Source organism: Euprymna scolopes, chromosome 44 (assembly GCF_053919585.1).
Source record: "Euprymna scolopes isolate OS-2025 chromosome 44, ASM5391958v1, whole genome shotgun sequence".
Lineage (NCBI taxonomy): Eukaryota > Metazoa > Mollusca > Cephalopoda > Sepiida > Sepiolidae > Euprymna > Euprymna scolopes.
In genome coordinates, this window is record NC_136525.1 from 14,172,857 (window position 1) to 14,197,150 (window position 24,294).

Genomic DNA, 24,294 nt, shown 5'->3' on the forward strand with positions numbered 1-24,294 from the left:
TTTGTTGTCTATAGCGATACAATTTTTTTTACTAAAAACACAATAGCAATTGTTCTACACAATGAATTTTCATAATTTTGGGATATATTACTATTTTCGGCATGACAATTACGTATGTAATATTGTTTTTGCTTAAAACGATATATCTTTAAAAAAACGATTTGTCGACTGCATCTTAACAAGCGCCAAATTTGGTTAAGAAATCTTGCCTCATCCTCCATAGTCTCTTGACATATCTCCATCAGATTATCACTTATTTTAAGGATTGCAAAATCATTTAGATGGCCTTTGGTTAACATTACGAGAGAAGATTGAACACGAATCAGCTTCATATTTCATATCAAAACCTAAGAAATTTTTACAAGCAAGGCATTTATAAGCTCATTGACAGATGAAATCAAACTATAGTGGGCAAAGGTCGTTATTGTTCTTTCCCGACTGCTAGAAAACTGCTTCTGTCGTACCAGTTTTCAAGAATTCTGAAGAAAGAACTCACCCATTAAATTATCGCCCCATTAGCCTTCTCACACTTTTCGCCAAAATATTTGTCCTTAATTAATCAAGCTCTAGTCCATCACCTTACAGCTGCTAAACTCCTGACTGACAATCAATATGGATTAAGGCAAGTCCGTTCAACAGCAGATATCCTGTGATCTTTGAACGTATATACCGTTCACTGGACAAAACAGGGGAGGGTAGAGCGGTAGCCCTCAATATATCTAAACTTTTGACAGGGTATGGCACAATGGTCTTCTAAGGAAAATTAAATCATATGGTATCACTGGAAGAATACATAATGTAATTAAATCCTTGTAAAGTAAGAGAAAAATCCAGGTTGTTCTCGACGGTCGTACATCTAAACAATATGACATAAATGCGGGAGTACCTCAGGGGTCTATCCTTGGACCTTTATTATTCCTGATATTCATAAATGACCTCCCTGATAAAATTGTTTCTGAAATGGGTATATTTGCTGATTTGCTGATGACGCCACTCTCTATAACAGGCACGAGGGGAAAACAAATGAACACATATCTAAGGAAATGGCAGAAACACTAGAGGACAACCTCCAATCCATAGTGGAATGGGGACAAAAATGGTTGGTCACATTCAATGCTGCCAAGACTAAGCTTGTTTCCTTCAATAATTACAAGAAACCTTTTCTACCACCAATAGCAATGACCAAGAACACATTACCTGAAAGTACTTCCTTCAAACTCCTCGGCCTAACGTTCACAGGGAACATGAACTGGAATAGATACATTAAGAGCATTGCCAAGGCTGCTGCGAAGAAGGTGGGCTCTCTCTACTATGCTAGAAAATTACTTACGTCTGAAAGTATCCTGTACCTCTATAAGGCCACCATTTGCCTATGTATGGAGTACTGCTGTCATATTTGGAATCGTGCATCTGCTACTTGTCTCTTACTTCTGGACAGGGTTTAAAAGAGAGTCGCCAACCTGATAGGTCCTGAACTGTCATGTAAGCTTCAGCCTCTGTCCCATCGACGAAATGTTGCATCCCTCTGCCTGTTCAACAAGTACTTTAATGGTGAATGCTCTGACGAACTACAAGCACTTGTACCCCCTCAACGTGAATACCCCTGATAAACAACTAAATCCCACCCCTTCACAGTAGAGATCCCTAGATGTAAGAAAGCCTTCTAATAGTTTCTTTCCCAGGACTACTAGACTTTGGAATTCCCTTCCTGGTTCCTGTTTACCCGACTGTACTGACATGCAGAAGTTCAAGTGTAATGTGAACAGACATCTTGCTGCTCAACTCCCTACATAGTATCCCTGCAACTTATATCCCCGATAGTAGCCCCCTACATAAAAGTGGCACTGTGCTTTGTTTGGGATGAAAATTAAAAAAAAATATATATATATATATATATATATATATATATATATATATATAAAGATTTTCAAAAACTCCGCTTTTCATTTTCAAGATAAAATTTTTAAATCGGCAAAAAATTTTTACACTGATCTAATATTAAATTCTCTACGAAGTCCTCTTAGGAGACCATTGTTGTCCAGCACATAAGCTGACAAGACAAGAACAATCTATACCTGGCAGATACCTTTGCAATGATCTATTAGAATGGCTATAGTGCAGAAGTCAAATTTAGCTAGTACGGCAAATTAGTCGACTGCAAACAAATATTTACCTCCTCCTTCTTCCCCCACCCCCAACCCATCCACTCACTCACCTTCTCTGTTCAGTTTGTTCACTAAGCTTTTAATGGCATCTCGGTAATCAAGAAAATAAGGCAATGTGTATGCTTTGGGACGACCAGGAAGCACCGCCAACATACTCTCGTCTGCCATGAACGGCACTTGATCCGGAGCACCTGCAGCTAATATGGCTGAAAAAAGAAAGAAAAAAAAAATGATTAGTGTTAGAATTATGAGGTGCAGGAATTTAAAATTGTCGTAGACTCTTGAAAATTCAGTATTCCAATACAAAACCTATCTAAGAACACTGCCAGGCACATGAAGTACCTTTGTGTGAAATTTCATCAAAATAGACCCAGCCGTTTTTGAGTCCATAAGGAATGAATTCACTTATGATGTACCTTCAATTAGTTTCCAGAATTTTCGGAACAGGCATTTAAACTTGTTGTAGACTCTTGAAAATTCAGTCTTGTTATTGCTATACATCTTATGAGATGTCTGACCAATTTTTTATGATTTCAGGTTCAAATGAACAGCTACAGAAGGAATTGGAATACACCCTACTAAAGCCTGATTGTCACAGCTGATGAATTTCAAAAATGCAATCTGGATGTGAAGACACTTTAGAAGAACGATATGCAATAAAATCATGTTTTTAAACTTGGAAAAAAAATGCCACAGAAACATGAAATGCTTCAGACTGCTTTTGGATCATCTTGTATAAACCCGGCATAAGAGATTCAAGGAAGGCAGGGAGTCTGTGAGGGATGATGAGAGCTTTGGAAGGAGTAAGGAAGTCAGAACACCAGAGTTGATTGGCCAAATAAAGAATTTCATGGATAAGGATCGTCGTGTGTTTATAGAGACAATAAGTGCACAGTTTGATGTCAGTGTGGGAACTGTACACACAATTATTCGTGAGGAACGGAAGATGCGGAAGATTTGCGTGAATGCACCAGTCCAAAACTCCATCCTTGTCTCAGACTATTTGACCAAATTAGGCATCAACACAGCTCCTTGCCCTACCTATAGTCCAGACTTTGCTCCCTGTGACTTGGTTATTCCCTCAGCTCAAGGAAAATCTTAGAGGCTGTCATAAGACAATTGAGATGATAAAAGAGGCTGCGACGATGCACACAAGACGACTTCCATGGGGCTTTCCAGAAGTTGTAGGAACAGTACAACAAGTGCATTGCAGCCGGAGGAGATTACTTTGAAGGGGACTAGAGTTTCATGTGTGTACTATCAATAAAAGTGCCCATATGAAAAAGTCACCCTCTCTCAAAAACTTCAGCTTCTTACACATGCATAATGCTTCAAGCGAACTACAACAGCTTTATAATTTCTAATGTTTTACCAAAAAAAAAAAAAACCTATATAAATAAAGCAGTAAATGTATATATGTGTGTGTGTTCGCCTGTCTGTGAAAATATTTAACCGATAAACTAATAATCACATGACACTGAGATTAACAGGAAATAGTAATCATAAGCCAAGAATAGTTTACAAGTAAAATCTTTGTTTGGGTGGATGAATAACGCATACAGAAATATATCGGCAAGTTGAAATGTAAAATTTTTGTTTCAACTTGCCGATATATTTCTGTTTCTTTTGTGAAAATCCATTCATTGCTTGAAGTGGTTTAATTTTAAATCTTTCTTATCTATCTGTCGATAGCTCAAACAGTAGGGAACACAGCTGAACATATATACTTTTTAAACCGTAAAAACAAGTATAAACAATAAATAGATAAATAAAATAAATAAAGTGTGATAAAAAAAAAAAAAGAAACAATGTGAGGTCGATTCCCGGTAAGAATAGATATAAACAATGGCTGAAGAGAATCGGATGTTTTTCGACCATAAATTGGTCCGCTTATATATTCTTATATTGAATTCTTCTTTATAATTGGACACTTTTGCTGGGGTTCTTCTACACAAACACCACACAATATATGTATATTTTGCTAATTCCTACCCTCTGATGAGAAGGAAAGTATTTCTTCGAAACTCCGCGGATTAAGGACTATCCATTTATCTAGTGTTTCCTTTTCAGATTAAATATGTTTTTAACTCTTTTTCAAAGTGTTTTTTTAACATATTTTATTAACTATTTGCTCATATATATATATATATATATATATATATATAGTCATCCACATACAGCACTGTTTCATTGTATCACAACTCATCAGTGTAGCTAGACTAGCACCTTTCCCTAGCTGGGGACTGAACCTACAACCATCGCATTGAAAGTTGGCAGTTCTATCCATCGGCCCATGGGACAGGTGCTCGCAAATGACCTCAACAAATGTCTATTTAAAAAAACACTCACCCATATACATATATATATATATATATATATATATAAATATATATATATATATATATATATATATATACGAGGGGCATGCAATAAGTAATGCCCCTGACCCACTTCCAGTTGTCTGATCTAGCTGAAATTTTGCATGTGCAATGATTTATATCTCTGAGTTATGTGGCAAATTACAGCTCTGAACTAATTGTGGTTTCTGTTTTACAAGTGTTTGAACGGAGTCAGGTGTGAAATAGAGCCTGTTGAATGTCGAGCAGTGATCCGGATTTTGTATTTGAAAGGACGCACACCACAGGAGAATTTTGATGACATGAAAGAAACTTATGGTGATAATGCCCCATTCATATGACCTTGTAAAACGCTGGCATTGTGAATTCAAACATGGCCGGAAGTCTGTGGAAACAGCTCTCAGACCTGGTCGCCCCCTCCCCTTCTGCCATTGATGAGGCATCTGTCCGTCAAGTTGAGGCTGCTATTTTGGAAGATCGGCGCATTACTATTCGCCAAATAGCCCAAGATGTCAACATTAGTACAGGGTCTGTGGAAACTATCATTCATGACCATTTGCATATGCATAAGGTGTCTGCCAGATGGATTCTCAGATTGCTCACACCATTCCAAAAGCGAGAACGCGTTGTGTACTCGAGGATGAATTTGGAGATGTGCAAAGAAGATGAGTCAAAGTTTTTCAAAAGACTGATTACACAGGATGAAACCTGGGTCCATCACTATGATCCAGAGACCAAAGCCCAGTCAATGCAGTGGAAGCACTTGGACTCACCACCTCCAAAGAAGGCAAGGGTGCAGCCCTCCTCTGCTGGCAAGGTCATGCTCACAGTCTTCTGGGACCAGGACGGAGTAGTGATGACAGATTTCCTGGCAAAGGGTACCACAATTACAGGAGCCTATTATGCTTCATTTTTGAGGAAATTAAGGGAAGCTATCAAAATCAAGAGGCGGGGCAAGATCAGCAAAGGTACCCTCCTCCAGCAGGACAACGCTCCGGTCCACAACTCGCATGTCACCTGATCAGAAGCACGGGCATGTGGTTATGAAATCCTCCCCCATCCTCCCTACTCTCCTGACCTTGCACCCTCTGACTTTCACCTCTTCCCAGCCATGAAGTTATTTTTGAAAGGAAAGCGTTTCCCAGATTATGCAGCCTTGATTTCTGAAGTCAAGTCGTGGTTGGAGGACCAACCTGGGGTGTTCTACAAAAACGGTCTCCAGAGCTGCATCAAACGATAGGAGAAATGCATAACTCTGGGTGGTTCCTATGTAGAGAAAGACTAATAAGTGTGCCAAGTTTTGTTGCTCTACTGCTATGGGAAATGGGTCAGGGGCCTTACTTATTGCACGCCCCTCGTGTGTTTGTGTGTATATATATATAAAATCTGATCCCGCATTTTGCTAATTCCTACCCTCTGATGAGAAGGGAAGTATTTCTTCGAAACTCCGCGGATTAAGGACTATCCACTTATGTAGTGTTTCCTTTTCAGATTAAATAGGTTTTTAACTCATTTCAAAGTGTTTTTAACATGTTTTATTAACTGTTTGCTCGTATATATATATGTATATATATATCGTGTGTGTGTGTATATATATATATATGATGATGATACGATGTTTGTTCATTGCTTGCAAAGATGGTCGTAATCATGCAAATGTTTTGTGTGTTCCAAGATCGCTTGTTAGACCAATTCAAGCTCTTCTAAAGTATTTGGACACGTGTGGGATGATTCTGTAGCAGAGATGTTGATTGCTCTGTCTTTTCTAAAGTCATGTTTCCTCTTGCATTCTTCATTGGATTTAGCGAGTTTTCGCATGCCAAGAACATCTGTCTTGGGTTAGTTTTTCCCATGAGTTAGAATACAAACCGAACTGTTTGAGACAGACCTTCAGATTGTTCTTGAACTGTTTGTGGATTTTTTTTTTCTTTTGGACAGTTCACCGTAAAGAGGTATAGTTAAATATTTAGCGATTTATAAAGAATCAGAATCAGTAATTGTATCGGAATTGGAAAAAATATATGATTGTCTCATCATTAATATATAAGAGAAGTTAAAATGGGGCAATGATACTTACCCGAGGCCGTTGCTGGTCCGACAGCCTTGAGAACTGTCAGGGCTTTTATGGCCTGTTCCACATCAGGCAAAAGGTCAAAGGCCGATTGGCTGGCATCAAGGACAATTTGAGGACTGTTAGTCTGCACCATTTCAGTTAATCTTGGACGGAACTTTCCCCTCTGAAAAGAAAAAGATATTTATTATGCACAAGCATACAGCTTGTTTCAAAAAAGATGTATACACCCTTTGAATCATGATATTTACTGCGAGGTGACGGCGGCCAAGTGATTAACAACACGGAATGATGACGCCAAGCTTCATAAAAAAGAAAAGATTGGTATAAAGAGTGATAATTATTATCTCAATTTTTTTATATTTTCTGTTCGGACTCATCAGAAGAATAAGAACTTATCAACTTCCAAAAGAAAAGAAAGAAAAAGAATTGGGGCATGATTACATAAATCCGAAAAAACCTGAAGAGTAGTTGCAATTGTGTTTTATATTTATGCCATCTTTGATTTTTATCAAATTTTATAAATATAATAATTATAGGATTGTTTCTGTGCTACGAAACAGATATTGTTAAGAATTGAACATTTTAACATGTTGAAAGAATAAAACTGTAAGATGAACAACATCTTGGAATTTGAAATTTAGACTTTTTGTCATTTTTATATTATTCATATATATATATATATATATATATATATATATATATATATATATATATATATTTGCTTACTGTATTTTGGAGAAAGAGTTCCAACAAAGTGCTCGATTACAAAGAAAAACTTTTTCGGTATAAGAGCTAAATATTTGTTTATTAATTATACAGAAGTTCAGAAAAACATTGGTACCGTCGGTTTCAAGCCCAACACAACGGGAAACCATTAATAGTAACACTATAAATGATGTTCAGCTGACGAGAGCTGAACATTATTTACGTGTTACCATTAACGGTTTCCCATTGTGTTGGGCTTGAAACCGACGGTACCAATGTTTTTCTGAACTTCTGTATAATTAATAAACATATATATATATATATATATATTATTATTCTTTATGTAAATACCGTCATATCTTGCTACGATGTGCAGACCATTTCGATCATAACAGATCTCATCAGGCAAGAAAAATTAAAAATTAAAAAATTAAAAATTAAAAAATTAAAAATGGTTCAAGACCATTTTTAATTTTAGAGTAGATATACTTTGCCATGACTGTCGTGGAGCAAGGTTAAAGATCTTAACCTCGCTTCACCTTGAAAAAAAAAAATATATATATATATATATATATATATATATATATATATGTATATATTAATTATTATTATTATTAGGGGTATACTGATTAATCGGCAGGTAATCAGTAATCGACCACTTCACCGATTAATTGGCCTATTTGCTAATTAATCTGGCGATTAATTACTTTTCTCTTTCCTATTAAATTTAAATCATTTCATCAATGCCAAGTGACTCATCAGATAGCTTTGACACATTAACAAAGTAACTGCCAATTTAACTTAACATTTGTTACGTGTTTGACCACTATTATAGATTTTCGACTTTATCAACTAAAATTACAATTTCCAATTCTTAAATGAATATAATTAAACAATTAGATAAAAAAAACAATTACAAACCAACTACAAAGTACAATTGTAATTCTTTAAGTGAATAACTATAAGCTGAAGTTCTGTACCTGCTGCTCCTCTGCTTCCTCTTCTATTCTTGCTGTCTTCCTCCTCTGCTCTCATAGACTCGTCAGTATCTGAAGCTGAATACTTTTAAATTGTAATGTTTCTCTATTCTCAGGACACAACCTGTTCCTCGTAGGTTCATACACATAACCATCTGTATTAAAGAGCCTCTCACTCTCCACAGATCAAGGTGGTGCGTTTAAATATTTTGAAGCCAGTTTACTCAGCAGTAGTAAGGTCTCCTGTATCTTCTTCCACCACTGAAATGGATTATCACGTCTTATGAGTATTGGTAAAGCTACATAATGGTTAAGTTCTTTTTTGCACTTAAGCATAAGGGATTTACTTTTGAGTTTAGATTGTGGTTCTTGTATTTCTGTTGTATTTGCAATTTTCAGATTTAACTCAACTAAGTTTTAATAAGTTTTGATTTATTACTGTACACTTATTCGAAGCTAATTCATCAAACAGTCTTTAAAGAGATACAGTTTTACTATCACTTTGATCTTCTTGGCCCTCAACAAAGCTTGAAGAAGTGTATCCTGTTGATTCTGTTCCATCATCATCAGTAGAAGATGTAGATGTAGAATCCAATTCTTAGTGTTTTCCATGTCATTCTTTTGAAATTTAAATCTGAATCTTGGATCTAGGAAAGTGGACACACACCTATTTATCATTTTATCATTTAGATAAAAATCTTGTTTCCATTGATTCATTGGTAAGGATTTCTCCATTAAAATCAGAAATATCAGAAATAGATGGACAACTTTTGAAAAAAATAATCTCAAAGCTAAAATTGTAGGTATTATCATTGATATGGTTGAAGTCCTGTGACTTGCTTCTTTGGTGATTTCTTCAAATTGACTCGGTAACTGGACAATTTTTTGAACAAGCCCTCGTTCGTAAGTTGTTATGGTAGAAATCTTAACACCATATGCTACCAGAGCTTTTTGTTGTTCTACATTTCATTTTAGCATATAATATGTTGAATTCCACCATGTGGTCACATCTTGAATGAGTTTATATTTTTCCAAATTAAACTGATCCTGTATTTCAGTTAATTTGCTAATGGAGAATGTTTCAAATGAGAGACAATATTTCTGTTAGCTGTAATGATTGTCTTTTAACAGACTGTTGTGAAAATAATGAGTCATTTATTGAGAGTTGCGATGAATGTATAAAGAATGATATTGACTCTGAACCACATTCAATTACACCAGAATTCTGCAAAGATCAAGAACACTATGTTGAAGATTTTACCAAGAACATTATGCAATTCTTCATTTATTCTTGCACCCATGTGTGCACCAGTGCACCAGGGAATGGCCAACTCTAAGCACAGCTCTGCATGGTTCAAAGTCATTCGAAAGCCAGTGATCTGTCAAACTCAGAAAGAGAGCATTATCTGTTGTAGCTGTCCAAATGTCTGAAGTCCATGAAATGCTGTTAATTTTAGCGAGAGACAATTGAATTTTTGTTTTACTTTTATAAATATATCGAAACTTACGTTATAGTGAAGTACATTTTTGATGGAATGCTGTAATTGAACAAAGTTTTGCAATAAGCCTATTAAATCCAATGTTAGATGTTACGGAACATGGATGAATATCAACAGCAATCATTTCTCTTCTCAGATAAGTAATCTCTTGTGACCTGTGATCATTAGTATTCCAAACTTTCTTTTTCGCCAATATTGATTCTATAGTAGTTTGGTGTTTTGCTGGAGGCTCGTAGTTGCTGCCACTTGTTCCTATATTCGTGGAGCTTCGTTTTCTTATTTGCAACTTTTGCTTCTTTTGCACGTAGCTTTCTAAGATTCGTTAACATATCAGTCATTGTAAAACTTTTTGCTGATTTGCCTCCCTTTGATGTGATGATTTGACATAACTTGCAAGCAGCTGTATTCTTATTCTTGGGATTGACTTCCAGCAGAAATTGTTTGCCATAATGGTTGAAGGTTATTGTCATTATTTAATTAATTTTTTTTTTTACCTATTTGAATTACTCATGTCTGATATCTAATCAGTAAGTTAAAAAAATAAACACACACACGTTTATTTAAAAAATAAATACACACATATTATTTTAAAAAATACATACACACACATAATTTTTAAAAAATGCATACACACACACATTTATTTAAAAAATAAACACACACATATTTATTAAAAAAATGCACACACATTTATTTAAAAAAATAAACACACACATTTATTTAAAAAAAATAAACACACACACATTTATTTAAAAAAATGCACACACATTTATTTAAAAAAAATAAACACACACATTTATTTAAAAAAAATAAACACACACACATTTATTTAAAAAAATAAACACACACACATTTATTTAAAAAAAATAAACACACACACATTTATTTAAAAAAATAAACACACACACACATTTATTTAAAAAAATAAACACACAAATTTATCTAAAATAAATACAGACACATTTATTTTAAAAAAATGAACACACACATTTATTTTTAAAAAAAATGCACACACACATTTATTTTTAAAAAATAAACACACACACATTTATTTAAAAAAAATAAACACACTAATTTATTTTTTAAAAATTCACAGAAACACACATTTATTTTTTTTTAAAATGCGCACACACACACATTTATTTTTAAAAAATAAACACACACACATTTATTTAAAAAAATAAACACACACACACATTTATTTAAAAAAATAAACACACACACACATTTATTTTTTAAAAAAAATGCACACACACTTATTTAAAAAAATAAACACACACACACATTTATTTAGGTCATCTCAATAAAATATATATTATCTAAACCATAAAAATAAAAATATATATGTAATAGTAGCAAGAGTCCGAAAATGAGGAACAAGAGTATGACTGATGAAGAATGCTTTTTTTTTTTTTCGGTTCACACATTTACTGTACAATTCTTCAACATGAAAACTGAAAAGTGAAGTAATAATTTTCTTTGACAATGATTTAAAGTAAAAAATAACGATCAGACGAGAAAAGAGGGAAATTTTTCATATGCTGACATGTCTTTGCCTCAGATTCATTGAAGTTGTAAAAATCTACATGTTAACAGCGCGTCATGCCTCTTATTTGATATGGTGTAAAGATAAATCGTCACTGGCAAGCGAAAAGGGAGTTAACTTATCATCGTTTACAATATAATGTAATTAATATTCGTATCATTTTTGACAACAAAATATGCTGATAAATCGACATTAGAAAACCGATTAATCGGCCGATTACCAAATACCGATTAATCGGTAATTGATGAATTTGCTAATCGGTACATCCCTAATTATCATATATACTACTTTTAGGAAAATGTATAATATCAAGCAATCCCTTTATCATGATATCATCTAATGTAAAATATTTATATTAGTCAATTAAATACAGCATGTTTCAAAAAATGTGCTCACACTTCGAATGACGATAAAACGTTTATTTATGAACATAGAATGAAATGGAATAGTTTCAAATACAGAAGACAGATGTAATTGAAGTTTTTAGCATGTGTTTTGTGTTTAATAGCAGGTTATGAGTACGAAAAGAAAAAAAAAAGTTTATAGCATAACTTTTAATGATTCATATTTAATAATAATAATAAAAAAAAATGCATTTTGTGCATAGCGAATTAAAATGTCTCAGTTGCTTGTTTAGAAAAAGTTAAACGATTCATAATAAATTAGCGTGACCCGTGGAAATTCCACAGAATTAGAAATATATTTAATCATAAAGCTGATATCTACTACTGCCACCACCACTACTGCAACTACTACCACAACCATTACCACCACCACCACTGCAACTACTACCATAACCATTACCACCACCACTACCACCACCACCACCACCACCACTACTACCACAACCATTACCACCACCACCACTGCAACTACTACCACAACCATTACCACCACCACTACTGCAACTACTACAACTACTGCTCCTACTATTTCTATTACTAATACTACTGTTACTACTATTATTACTAATTTTTTTTTTTTTTACACAGTGGTCACCACTTATCAAGGCCCGGAAGCCACTCAGGGATAAGGGTTATTGCAAGTACATTACGTTAGTGTGGAGATTTGATGAAGTGTTTACTTAAGGGGGCGGTTCATTAGGAATTTGTTAACGTTGGACTTGAACACATCCAAGTTGTAGTCAGGTGGGAAGCAGGCAGACGGAACAGAGTTCCACAGGCGCGCAGTTCTAAGAAAGAAGCTTTGTTCATGGAATCCACGTTTTGATTTAGGCACAGATAAAGAGTGGGGGAAATTTTTCACAGTGGATTCAGCTAGACTAATACTACTTCTACTACTACTACCACCACCATGAACACCGTCACTAATTGTCAAAATTGTCATTCTGAAACCGAAAAGGTTACTTTGAATAAACAAAATATTTTATAACCAGCTGAGTGTTTTTATTTCGCTGCCAAGTGTATATATGGAGACAATGCCAAAAGTTGATTTTTTAGAAAGTGCATAGACTGAAAAACACATTTGGACGACCGGACGCAACAATAAAAACGAAGGAATTGTATCTAAATCTTATTTTCTTTCGATGTTTGGCCCGTTTTAAAAATAACAATGTTACAAGTCTACTCCAGTACTTTTATGGAATGTGCCCTGATGAACTCGTTATACTTGTGCCCCCTCATACATACATACCATCCGACTAACCCGACAACCAGTAGAATACCACCCCTTCACTGTTGAGATCCATAGATGCAGGTAAGCCTTTTACTCTAATATTGTCTTTCCACGGACTACTTAACTTTGGAATTCCCTCCCTGTTTATTGTTTCCCTGACTGTACTAACTTGCAAATGTTTAAATGTAATATGAACAGAAATCTCGTAGCTCAACTTCCCATATAGTTTCATGATCCCAATTAGTAGCTCCTTACATCCAAGTGGTAATTTCTAGATATATGTCCAGAAATTACCATTTATATATATACTAGCGAGGAGTACCCGGCGTTGCCCGGGTGTTTGGAGGTGTGTGTGTGGAAACTCCGGTGGTGGTGGTGGGGGGGGGGAACAGTAAGTATGAGGATCGAACCCGAACCGGTGAGGCAAAGTTGTAAATTAAAGTGTGAAAAAAAAAAAAAAAAACGTGCGATGTTAAGCAATGCCCCACCGCGAGATGCTAACGGAAACACGTTTGAATTTATTTAATTACTTGGATTTGGCAGGTGCCCGTTTTGATGAGTTAATGAGGTCAAGTTTGACTGCGGGATTTTTATTTTCCCAAGATGTTATAGGAAAAAGATTAACCCACATGTGGCGAGTGACAAATGTTGAATATTTATCTTCCCAAAATCGAGCAAATTAAATCGACAGGCGAGCTTCGTTGTTAACTGTGAGATATTACGACTTATATGTGATATAAAAAGTTTTTAAAAAGTTGTGAACCGACTGACCGAGCGCTTCTCTGAAAAAAGCCTTTTGTAGGCATACAGAAAAAGTGAACACACATACATACATACATTTTCGCTTTTATATTTATATATATATATATATATATATATATATATATATATATATATACTCCATTGCAAAACACAGCAACTCTGCCATAGGCGTCATCACCAATGTCAAAATTGTCATTCTGAAATCGAAAAGGTTATTTTGAATTAAGAAAATATTTTATAACCAATTGTGTGTACTTTTATTTTGCTGCCAAGTGTATATATCGAGACAATGACAAAAGTTAATTTTTTTAGAAATTATATAGACTGAAAAACGCCTTTGATGACCTGCCATAGCAAATATATATCAGAGTGGCCCCCGGGCCTTAATAAGCAGTAAGCCCCTTACCAGTAAAACAAAAAAAAAAAAAATGGATTGAGTAATTGTTTACCGTCAATTTCCATTTCATCAATTTGCATAATTCTGAATGGGTGATGAATTTCGTTTTCCTTCCCTGAATCACAACCGGGAGTTCGTGTTGATACCTGTCGGCAAAACAGAAATTTTGTTTTTTAATTAGAATTAGGAGCTGCTAAAATAAAAATATACCTATATTTTTGGGATTAATCAAACTGTTTTTAAGGAGTCGGTCACTAGCTTTTAGGGTTTTAATTTAGAGTGTTTTGTAATGGGAGAAGCACTTTTAGGATGAGCCGGATTCATAGAAATATTTTCAGTGAAAAAGGATTTGCAGGTTTTATAATCAAATGTGAGAAAAACGAGAGACATTGTCATACGATAAAACAAAAAAAAAATAATGAGTTTAAAAGACATACAATCACAAAAGAGATAATTTATATATATATATTTAAAATGGAAGGTTTACCGCTATAGGAAAACATTGAATGTTCGTGAATATTTTTAGGATATTTTTAGGATAATTTATATATATATTTAAAATGGAAGGTTTACCGCTATAGGAAAACATTGAATGTTCGTGAATATCTTTAGGATATTTTTAGGATAATTTATATATATATATATTTAAAATGGAAGGTTTACAGCTATAGGAAAACATTGAATCTTTGTGAATATTTTTAGGATATCTTTAAGATAATTTATATATATATATATTTAAAATGGAAGGTTTACAGCTATAGGAAAACATTGAACCTTCGTGAATATTTTTAGGATAATTTATATATATATGGAAGGTTTACCGCTATAGGAAAACATTGAATGTTCGTGAATATTTTTAGGATATTTTTAGGATAATTTATATATATATTTAAAATGGAAGGTTTACAGCTATAGGAAAACATTGAATGTTCGTGAATATTTTTAGGATATTTTTAGGATAATTTATATATATATTTAAAATGGAAGGTTTACCGCTATAGGAAAACATTGAATGTTCGTTAATATTTTTAGAGTTCTTGTAAAAACCAGAAGGTTCATTAGCTGAGACATTAGAAGAAGCTTGGATCGATTAAGATCCATAAGTTTCAGGGTTCAGGAAAAAGCATTTTTAAAACTTATCTGTTCGTTTATATAAATTGTAATTCATTGAAAGTTGTTCATGAAAGCCATTGTTCATTTGTTTTCACATTAGTAAAATAGTTCAGTGAAAAAGAGTGGGAATATTTCAGTTGAAGTGTTGTTATAAATGAGCAGACGATATTAAGGGATTCAAGCAGTCATTTTGTGTGTGTGTGTGTGTGTGTGCGTGTGTGTGTGTGTGTGTGTGTGTGTGTGTGTGTGTGTGTGTGTGTGTTGAAAGTTGTTCATAAGAGTCATTGTTCATTCGTTTTTATAAGATATTTCAATGAGAAAGATTGGGAATATTTCAATGAATAAAGTTTATACAGATTGACAGGGCAACCATTCGCCCATGTTTGGGATATTGTTGCCACATTCGGGCTGGTACATCTGCTACTCGTTTCTCTCTCTTAGACAGAGTTCAAAAGAGAGTCGCCAACCTAATAGGTCCCCCATTATCAGCTAGGCTTCCACCGTTGTCCCATCGACGAAATGTTGCATCCCTCTGCATGTTTTACAAGTAGTTTAATGGTAGATGCTCTGACAAACTAAAAGCCCTTGTAACCCCTTTAACGTAAATACTCCCGACAAGCAGCAAAATCTCACCCCTACACAGTAGAAATCCCTAGATGTAAGAAAGCCTCCTACTCTAACAGTTTCTTCCCTAGGATTGCTAGACTTTGGAATTCCATTCCGGGTTCCTGTTTCCCCGACTTTACTGACATGCAGAAGTTCAAGTGTAATGTAAACAGACACCTTGCTGCTCAGCTCCCCACACAGTACACCTAAAAATTATGTCCCAGATAGTAGCCCCCTACATCAAAGTGGCATTGTGCCTTGTTTGGGGTGAAAATGCAATAATATATGTGTGTGTGTGTGTGTGTGTGTGTGTGTGTGTGTGTGTGTGTGTGTGTGTGTATTTCTAAATAAAATACAAAAATCAAATAGAATTCTCTGGCGACATCATACATAAAATAAAAAAAATTGGGCCCATAAAAAATGCCAAAACAAGTAGATGGTAGGATACCAAAGAGGGTACAATTTTAATTAGTTGACAAAAAGAAACTGTTTTTATTTAGGATTCAACCTAATTAACAAAACAAAACTACAGAAAAAAAAAAAAAACTTTACGACATACGTGCTCGTCACGAAACGAAAATGCCATATTCTAAAAATCACGTAACTTGATCAAGTACCTTTAGGAGCTTATGGCAACAAAAACTCCGATCAAGGGGAGATAACCAGCATAAATATAGTAAAAAATAAGCATATTTTGTAAGGTTTAATTTGGGACGCTAAATAATCACTGAAACAAAAAATATTAAATAAAATTTAAAAAATGATTACACGAATACTATAGCAGAGTCCCGGAAATTGTCAAAACAGTTTACGAAAAGGAAACAAGTTAGCGATCACACTAGACTAGAATGAGGTTAGTTCCGGTCAATTTTTACAGTATTTTACAGTTTATTAAATTGCTAGGTGAAACTACAGAATAGTTATAAAGAAAAAAGTTTCTTGTACAGTTTAATCAAGACATTCAAAAATGAAAATATCAAAAAAAAAAAAAAAAAGGTTATATTGTACGTATCCGTTTTGGTCTGAAGATCTCAAAAAAAAAAAAATTTAATTTTATCGAGTAGATTTCTTTTTTTTTTTTTTTTTTACATCGAAAAAACACGGGGTTTGTATTACTGTACACATAGATTCGAGAAGTTGTCAAAAAACAAATATATAACAAATAAATATTATCAAAGGCAAGATAAGTTACTTTTCTGCCAAACTGGATATATTTTTTGTGTTTTTATTCAATGTAACATGTTTATTCAGCTCGAAAACCATAGTGTTTACCGATGTATTGGAACATTCAAGATGGCGTCTGATTCTCTCTTTAACACGGTAAGTGTGGGAAAAGATGTTTTAAATAAAAAACCGGATAAAATACTGTTAAAAACTCGCTCAATATATGTTACCGTGACATAGGTTGACATATATTCGGCGGGTTTTTAATAGTATTTTGTATAGTTTTTCATTTATAACACCTTTTTCTAAACTTACGGTGTTAAAGAGGGTGTGAGATGCCATCTTGAATTTTCGAATACATCGGTAAACACTGTATGTTTTTCGAGCTGAATAAACATGTTACATTGAATAAAAACACAAAAAATATATCCAGTTTGGCAGAAAAGTAACTTATCTTGCCTCTGATAACATTTATTTGTTATATATTTGTTTTTTGACAACTTTTTCGAATCTATGTGTACAGTAATACAAACCCAAAACACGTTTTTATGAGAACGCGTTGAAGTCAGCCATTATGGGATTTTTTGAACACGCCACGGGGAGATAACTCCATGTAAAGCGCCGACACTCCCTCTCCATCTTTAATACTCGCTTTTCTTCCTAAAAATCGAACTTTTTGCTCGGTATCATAAACTGTTTTTTCGCTGCAAAAAAAAAAAAAAAACTGCTTGATGAAATTAAGTGAAATTTTTATTCGGAGAACTTCATTCCATAACGGATACGTACAATATAATCTTTTTTCGATATTTTCATTTCTTAATGTTTTGATTAAACTGTATAAGTACCTTCTTTTTCTTTTTTTTTTCTTTCTTTTTTTCCAGGATGGCAACAGTGTGTCAGAAATTTCGTGAAAATAGTGAATAATTCCACCCCATCTTTCCAAGCTTATAACTCCTCGAAAAATGCAATTCAAGCCCTAATTTTTTTTTAATTAAAGGAGCAAGGACCAAGGTTTCATTAAAAAAAAAATTTTTTTAAAAAAAAAAAAAGTGTTTTTTTTTTAAAAAGGTTTTAAACTTCGGACTTTACAGGTAAATTTCTAAAAAAACTATATTTTTTTTTGTTTTAAATTTGAATATATTATGTATTGACCTTTTCTCTTCAATTTGTGAGTAAATAATTATTTACTTTTCGGTGTCTAAATTAATTATTATTAGACATTTCAAAATGGGAGGCGTGAATTATTCGACCCCCTGTCTTTCCAAGCTTATAACTCCTCGAAAAATGTAATTCAAGCCCTAATTTTTTTTTTTCAATTAAAGGAGCAAGGACCAAGGTTCCATTAAAAAAAAAAAAAGAAAAAACAAATAACGTGGTTTAAAAAAAAGGTTTTAAACTTCAAACTTTACAGGTAAAATTCTAAAACAACACTATGTTTTTTTTTTTTTTAATTTGAATATATTATTTATTGACCTTTTCTCTTCAATTTGTGAGTAAATTAATTATTTACTTTTCGGTGACTAAATTAATTAGTTACTTTTTAATAGACACTTAAAAATAGGGGGGGGCGTGAATTTAAAAAAAAACGTTTGTCTAAAATATTATATTCGATTTATTGGAAAGAACATAAAATTTCACATTGACCCTGAAAATATCGTAAAAAAGAATCAATAGAAAAATTTTGATAGATTTTTAAAGTTTAAAAATTGAAAAATATTGAGTTCGGAAAATTCATTACTGTTTTAAAAAAAAAAAAAAATATTTCTATTACTTTTAAAACAACTGTAATAGTTTATTTTGGAAGTATAATCCATAAAGAAAATAAATAACCCACTTTTAACAGAGAAATTACGAGATTTTTATATTGTATTCGAAGTTTCGTGTTAGGGGTGTCAAAAATTCCTACAAAAATTCTGATCCTGCTATAAGGCAACACGAGACAGTTCTTTGTTTACTTACTTATAAAATTTGATACAGTCTGGGTGCAATGGAGTGGAGCTCCAGCTCAGCTGTAATAACCGACAGAATAATACAAACTAAAAACTGCGTAGTTAAATATGAAAACTATTTAATCAATTTACATCATTTTTGGAAAAGACATCTTTGTTTACATATTTTATGTTTTGTTTGTTTGTTTGTTTTTAATTAGGTTCAATTCTAAATAAGAACTATAAAAAAACGATGTGGGCGCTAATACCAGTTATCGAGTTCGACAAGGGCCTTTGCGTCCGCTTTTTTCTTCATCGTGTCCGCCTTGCTCCGTAGTACTTTTTCATAAGCGTCTAAAGCTTCCCTCATCTTGACGGGAGTTTACTTCCTGAAAACCTGAAAACCACGTGTTTCCAACGCGGGAGAAATTGATTGACACAAGGGGAAAAACTCGCAACGAGCAAAGGGGAGATAATCCAGATTTTAAAATGACTTTTATCCCTACACATTTATTTTTTCGGTTTATTTTATTTTTTTTGTTTGTTTGTTTTTTTTTGTTTTTTGAATTTTTTTGTTTTAGCTTTTTTATTGATAAATTTTTCGAGATTTTTATTGCCGTTTAGTTGCATGAATACTCTAAAAAAACAACAAATATATAACAAGTAAATGTTGTCAAAAGCAAGCTAGGTTACTTTTCTACCTATGGATAATTTTTTAGTGTTTTTATTTAATGTGACATGTTTATTCACCTGAAAAAAACATAGTGTTTACCAATGTATTGGAAAATCAAAAATGGCGCCGGACTCTCTGTTGAACACAGTAAGTTTGGGAAAATGAGTTAAAAATAAAAACATATATACAAAATACTGTTAAAAATCCACCGAATATATGTCAGCCTATGTCACGGTAACAGAATTTTGTATAGTTTTTTGTTTTTTTTCTAGGCCTTCTTTCTTTCTTTTTTTTTTTGTGTCGCCATCTTGTCTTCTTGTTAGAAGCTGTGTTTGGCAGGTCTTCTGGGCGCCAAAATTGAATTATGTCATTTTGGGTTGTACCACTCCCTATATTGGTCTACCTTTCCCTACAGTTGTTCTTAGTTCTGATTGATTGTAGGTTTAGGGTGGATGGAGACTAATAAGTAAAATGGCTACTATTTTAGTAGACTCCTTGTTAAAAAAGTTAAAGTTGACTAGAGATAAATTTTTAGTCATATTCGAGTCTCTAGAATTTTCAGTTGTGGTCGAAAAATTTAAATATGCTTTGTATAAAAGTTAAATGAATAATTATTTAGCATCTGTAGGCTTATTGAAGGAGCGGATCGTGGATCTTTATTTAGCTGAAGATGCCGACGAAATCGTCGTTGAATCTTTCAGCAAAGATGGTGCCTTATTTAAGATACAGGTACTGGAAAAATTATCTGGATTACAACCTGTCCAAGTCCAATAAGAATTGGTTTTATTTTTTTGTTTGTTTTTTTTTTTAAATTGGGGAATGAGTTAGCATGCTTCAGGTATAAGACGCTTATTTTCGGATTTGTGTCTAGTCTCTTCATATTGAGTTACATCGTACCACGTAGAAAAGTATTCTTCTGGGATTGTTGGGATATGTTGCTCAATTACTTCTATGTAGATGATTTGGTGAAGACACACCTGTCGCCTTGAGTTGTATGTTGGGGCTGTAAGTATCATGCAGGCAGGTGGATTTGAACTTAAGACTTGTTGTAGTAATAGTAAATTGGTATTGTGTTGCATGACGTTTTCTTTTTTCTTTTTTTTTTTTTTTTACAAAGGAATCACCACTTATCAAGGCCCAGAGGCCACTCGAGGATAAGGGTTAAAGAGTGTACAGTAGACGAAGGGACAATATCATAGTAATCGTTGAAAGTGTAGATTTGGTAAAATTGGATTACTTAAGGGGGAACCGCTCATCAAGAACTTGTTTACATTGGACTTGAAGACGGCCATATTGTAGTCAGCTGGAAAGCTGGCACATGGAAGAGAGTTCCACAGGCGTGCAGTTCTAAGAAGGAAGCTTTGTTCATGGAATCTACGTTTAGGTTCAGGCACAGATGAAGAGTGGGGAAAATTATTGATAGTGTTTTCAGCTAGACGAGTGTTTCTCATGAATGTTTGGCGAGGGAGGACCATAGATTGGAGCTCAGACGAGGACTTTCAATGAAAATAACGATAAAGCAGAGAAAAGCTCGCAATGTCTCTTCTGTGAGAAAGAGGTTGCAGGGAAGAGAAAAGGGCATCCCCCACTAAGCTATAAAGTTTATTTTGAACTCTGTTAAGGCAGGATAAGTCCTTTCTAGCAGCTGCAAAATTTCGACTCGATCCAATCTATGAGAGGACTTTCTAGCGATCTTGGCAACATTGGACTTAAATTTATTTTTTCTACTTACCCCACTCCCTATTTAAAAAATTATTATAAAAATTGAAAAATTGATATATTCATTACAATTTTTACCATAACTGAAGAATATAGATTGGCTACTGCAAAGACATTGGGGCTCTCTCTACCATGCTAGAAGGTTACACACACCGAAGATTATCTCGTATCTCTACAAAGCCACTATTCGCCCATGCATGGAATATTGTTGTCAACTTTGGTCTGGTGCATCCGTTACTAGTCTCTCATTGCGACAGTGTGGGACCTATTAGATTAGCGATTTTATTTTAACCCTATCTTGGACAGAGTGGCAAATTTTCTGCACAAAGTTTTGGTGTTTAAGTTTGATGGACGCCAACAATTTTTTTAGCGGTGATTTTGCCAGGGTATTCCAATACTCACATTTACCATTTAAAATACATCTATGTATATTTCAGACCGGGCAAGCCTCCTCCTTAGCTAGTCTTCTATCTATAAATATAAAAGCGAAAATGTATGTATATGTGTATGCGTGTTCGCTTTTTCTGTATGTCTACAAAAGGCTTTTTTCAGAGAAGCGGTCGGTCGGTTCACAACTTTTTAAAAACTTTTTATATCACATATAAATCGTAATATCTCAGAGTTAATAACGAAGCTCGCCTGTCTATTTAATTTGCTCGATTTTTGGGAAGATAAATATTCAACATTTGTCACTCGCCGCATGTGGGTTAGTCTTTTTCCTATAACATCTTGGGAAAATAAAAATCCCGCAGTCAAACTTGACCTCATTAACTCACCTGCCAAGTCCAAGTAATTAAATAAATTCAAACATGTTTCCGCTAGCATCTCGTGGTGGGGCAATCGTTAACGTTGCACTTTTTTTTTTTTTTTTTTCACACTTTAATTTACAAACTTTGCCTCAACGGTTCGGGTTCGATCCTCATACTTACCTACCAAAACATTTTTTTTAACCCCCATCCCACCCCCGGAGTTTCCACACACACCTCCAAACACCCGGCCAACGCCGGGTACCTCTCGCTAGTCTTTAATAAAATTCAGATTCCTTTTCAACTGTCGTCGCATTTCCGACATTTTAATAGAAAGTACAATTCCTCTAAGTTGCATTGGTTTTTCCGTCGCAAATTTTCTTCTGAAAAAAACAAAAAAATGGTGTTTGTTTACATTAACGATTTTTTAACCCAACGCGTTTCAAGTGAAAACATTATTAAGTACTTACATGTCATGGGAAAATTAGTATAAATTCTAAATAATACGAAAAACGATCTAGTCACAAAAATAATTGCAAGTTAAAAATAGAATTTATGGAATTATCGCGTTTTATATGTTTTCCTGTGGAAGAGTTCTGCGGCCAATTCAGTATAACAAACAGACTTATCTCCCTTGATTTAAATTGACAAATTATGGGTACGCTATTTTTAAATCATTTCAGGATGTAATTTTGGATGATTTGTTATTTAAAATACTTCTACTGGATTCGTATTTTGTTTTTTGTTTTTTAATTTTTTCTCTTTTTTCAATATATATACTTATTTCGCCATGATACATAAGTATGTAATGTTTTCACCTGAAATGCGCTGGTTTAAAAAATCACCAAATATATATATTTTTTTTTTACACAATGGTCACCACTTATCAAGGCCCGGAAGCCACTCAGGGATAAGGATTATTGCAAGTACATTACGTTAGTGTGGAGATTTGATGAAGTGTTTACTTAAGGGGGCGGTTCATTAGGAATTTTTAACGTTGGACTTGAACACATCCAAGTTGTAGTCAGGTGGGAAGCAGGCAGACGGAACAGAGTTCCACAGGCGTGCAGTTCTAAGAAAGAAGCTTTGTTCATGGAATCCACGTTTTGATTTAGGCACAGATAAAGAGTGGGGGGAATTTAAATCTTAGCAGTTATTTCCCTTGCATCCATGTCGATATTTGTTAACGTTGTGAGATACGGTGTGATATATTCTCTCACCTCGGTTTTGCCGTTGGCAGAATGAAAGAAAGCAAACAGAAATCACAAGTGGCTCACGTTTAAACTTCAATGAGTGAGTAACACCCATATGGGTAGTAGTTCATGGTTTATCTTCGTGTTTGCAGGATCCAAGTCTCCATGCTGTTCGAAGAATAACTGCAACAAGTCAATAAGTTAGTGACGCCTTCCAAAACAACCTATCCTGCCTTGACAGACTACAAAATAGACTTCGTGGCTTAGTGGGGGATGCCCTTTTCTCTACCCTGCAACCTCTCTCCCACAGAAGATACGTTGCGTGCCTATCCTTGTTTTATCGTTATTTCCATGGTAGGTGCTCGTCTGAACTCCAATCTCTGGTCCCCCCCCCATTGCCAATCTTTCACGAAAAACACCCGTCTACCTGAATCCACTGTGAAAAATTTCCCCCACTCTTTATCTGTGCCTAAATCAAAACGTGGATTCCATGAACAAAGTTTCTTTCTTAGAAGTTCTGCACGCCTGTGGAACTCTGTTCCATCTGCCTGCTTCCCACCTGACTACAACTTGGATGTCTTCAAGTCCAACGTTAACAAATTCCTAATGAACCGCCCTCTTAAGTAAACACTTCATTAAATCTCCACACTAACGTACTGTACTTGCAATAACCCTTATCCCTGAGTGGCTTCCGGGCCTTGATAAGTGGTGACCACTGTGTAAAAAAACAAAAAAAAAAAAAAAAGGATTAATGCTGTGAGACTGGTAATCATCATGGAGTTCACTGAGAATAACCGTCCGAATGGCGGACAAAGGGCAAGTCAAAATGTAGACCTTAATTTCGTCTCTGAGAGACATTATTTAAGTCATGAAGAAAGTCGATTAGTTCGTAGAACACAACAGTGTGCGACGAATATAATATTTCACTCAACATAAGGGCATTGGTGTTTGCAAATGATAATAACATTTCGCTCCACATTCAGGCATTAATACGTCTCAACATGACAAAAAGGTTTGCGGCTCCATGCCTCAGAT

At 34.3% G+C, this 24,294-nt stretch overlaps 1 protein-coding gene across 2 annotated transcripts in view; it reads right to left on the reverse strand.

Annotated features, from left to right (window-relative positions):
- LOC145268697 (uncharacterized) overlaps positions 1 to 22,648 on the reverse strand; it is a 29,117-nt gene extending 6,469 nt beyond the window's left edge. The window contains exons 1-4 of one of the 2 annotated variants that reach the window (XM_080124226.1): positions 22,537 to 22,648; positions 14,170 to 14,263; positions 6,600 to 6,759; positions 2,216 to 2,371 (exon numbers count right to left, since the gene is read on the reverse strand). In XM_080124226.1, coding sequence (XP_079980352.1) covers positions 2,216 to 2,371; positions 6,600 to 6,759; positions 14,170 to 14,263; positions 22,537 to 22,538 — 412 coding nt within the window. In that variant the 5' untranslated portion in view covers positions 22,539 to 22,648. Of the gene's footprint in view, positions 1 to 2,215; positions 2,372 to 6,599; positions 6,760 to 14,169; positions 14,264 to 19,197; positions 19,406 to 22,536 lie in introns of those variants that run through there. The other variant, XM_080124225.1, reaches the window with a different exon arrangement.
- Positions 22,649 to 24,294: the final 1,646 nt, after the last annotated feature.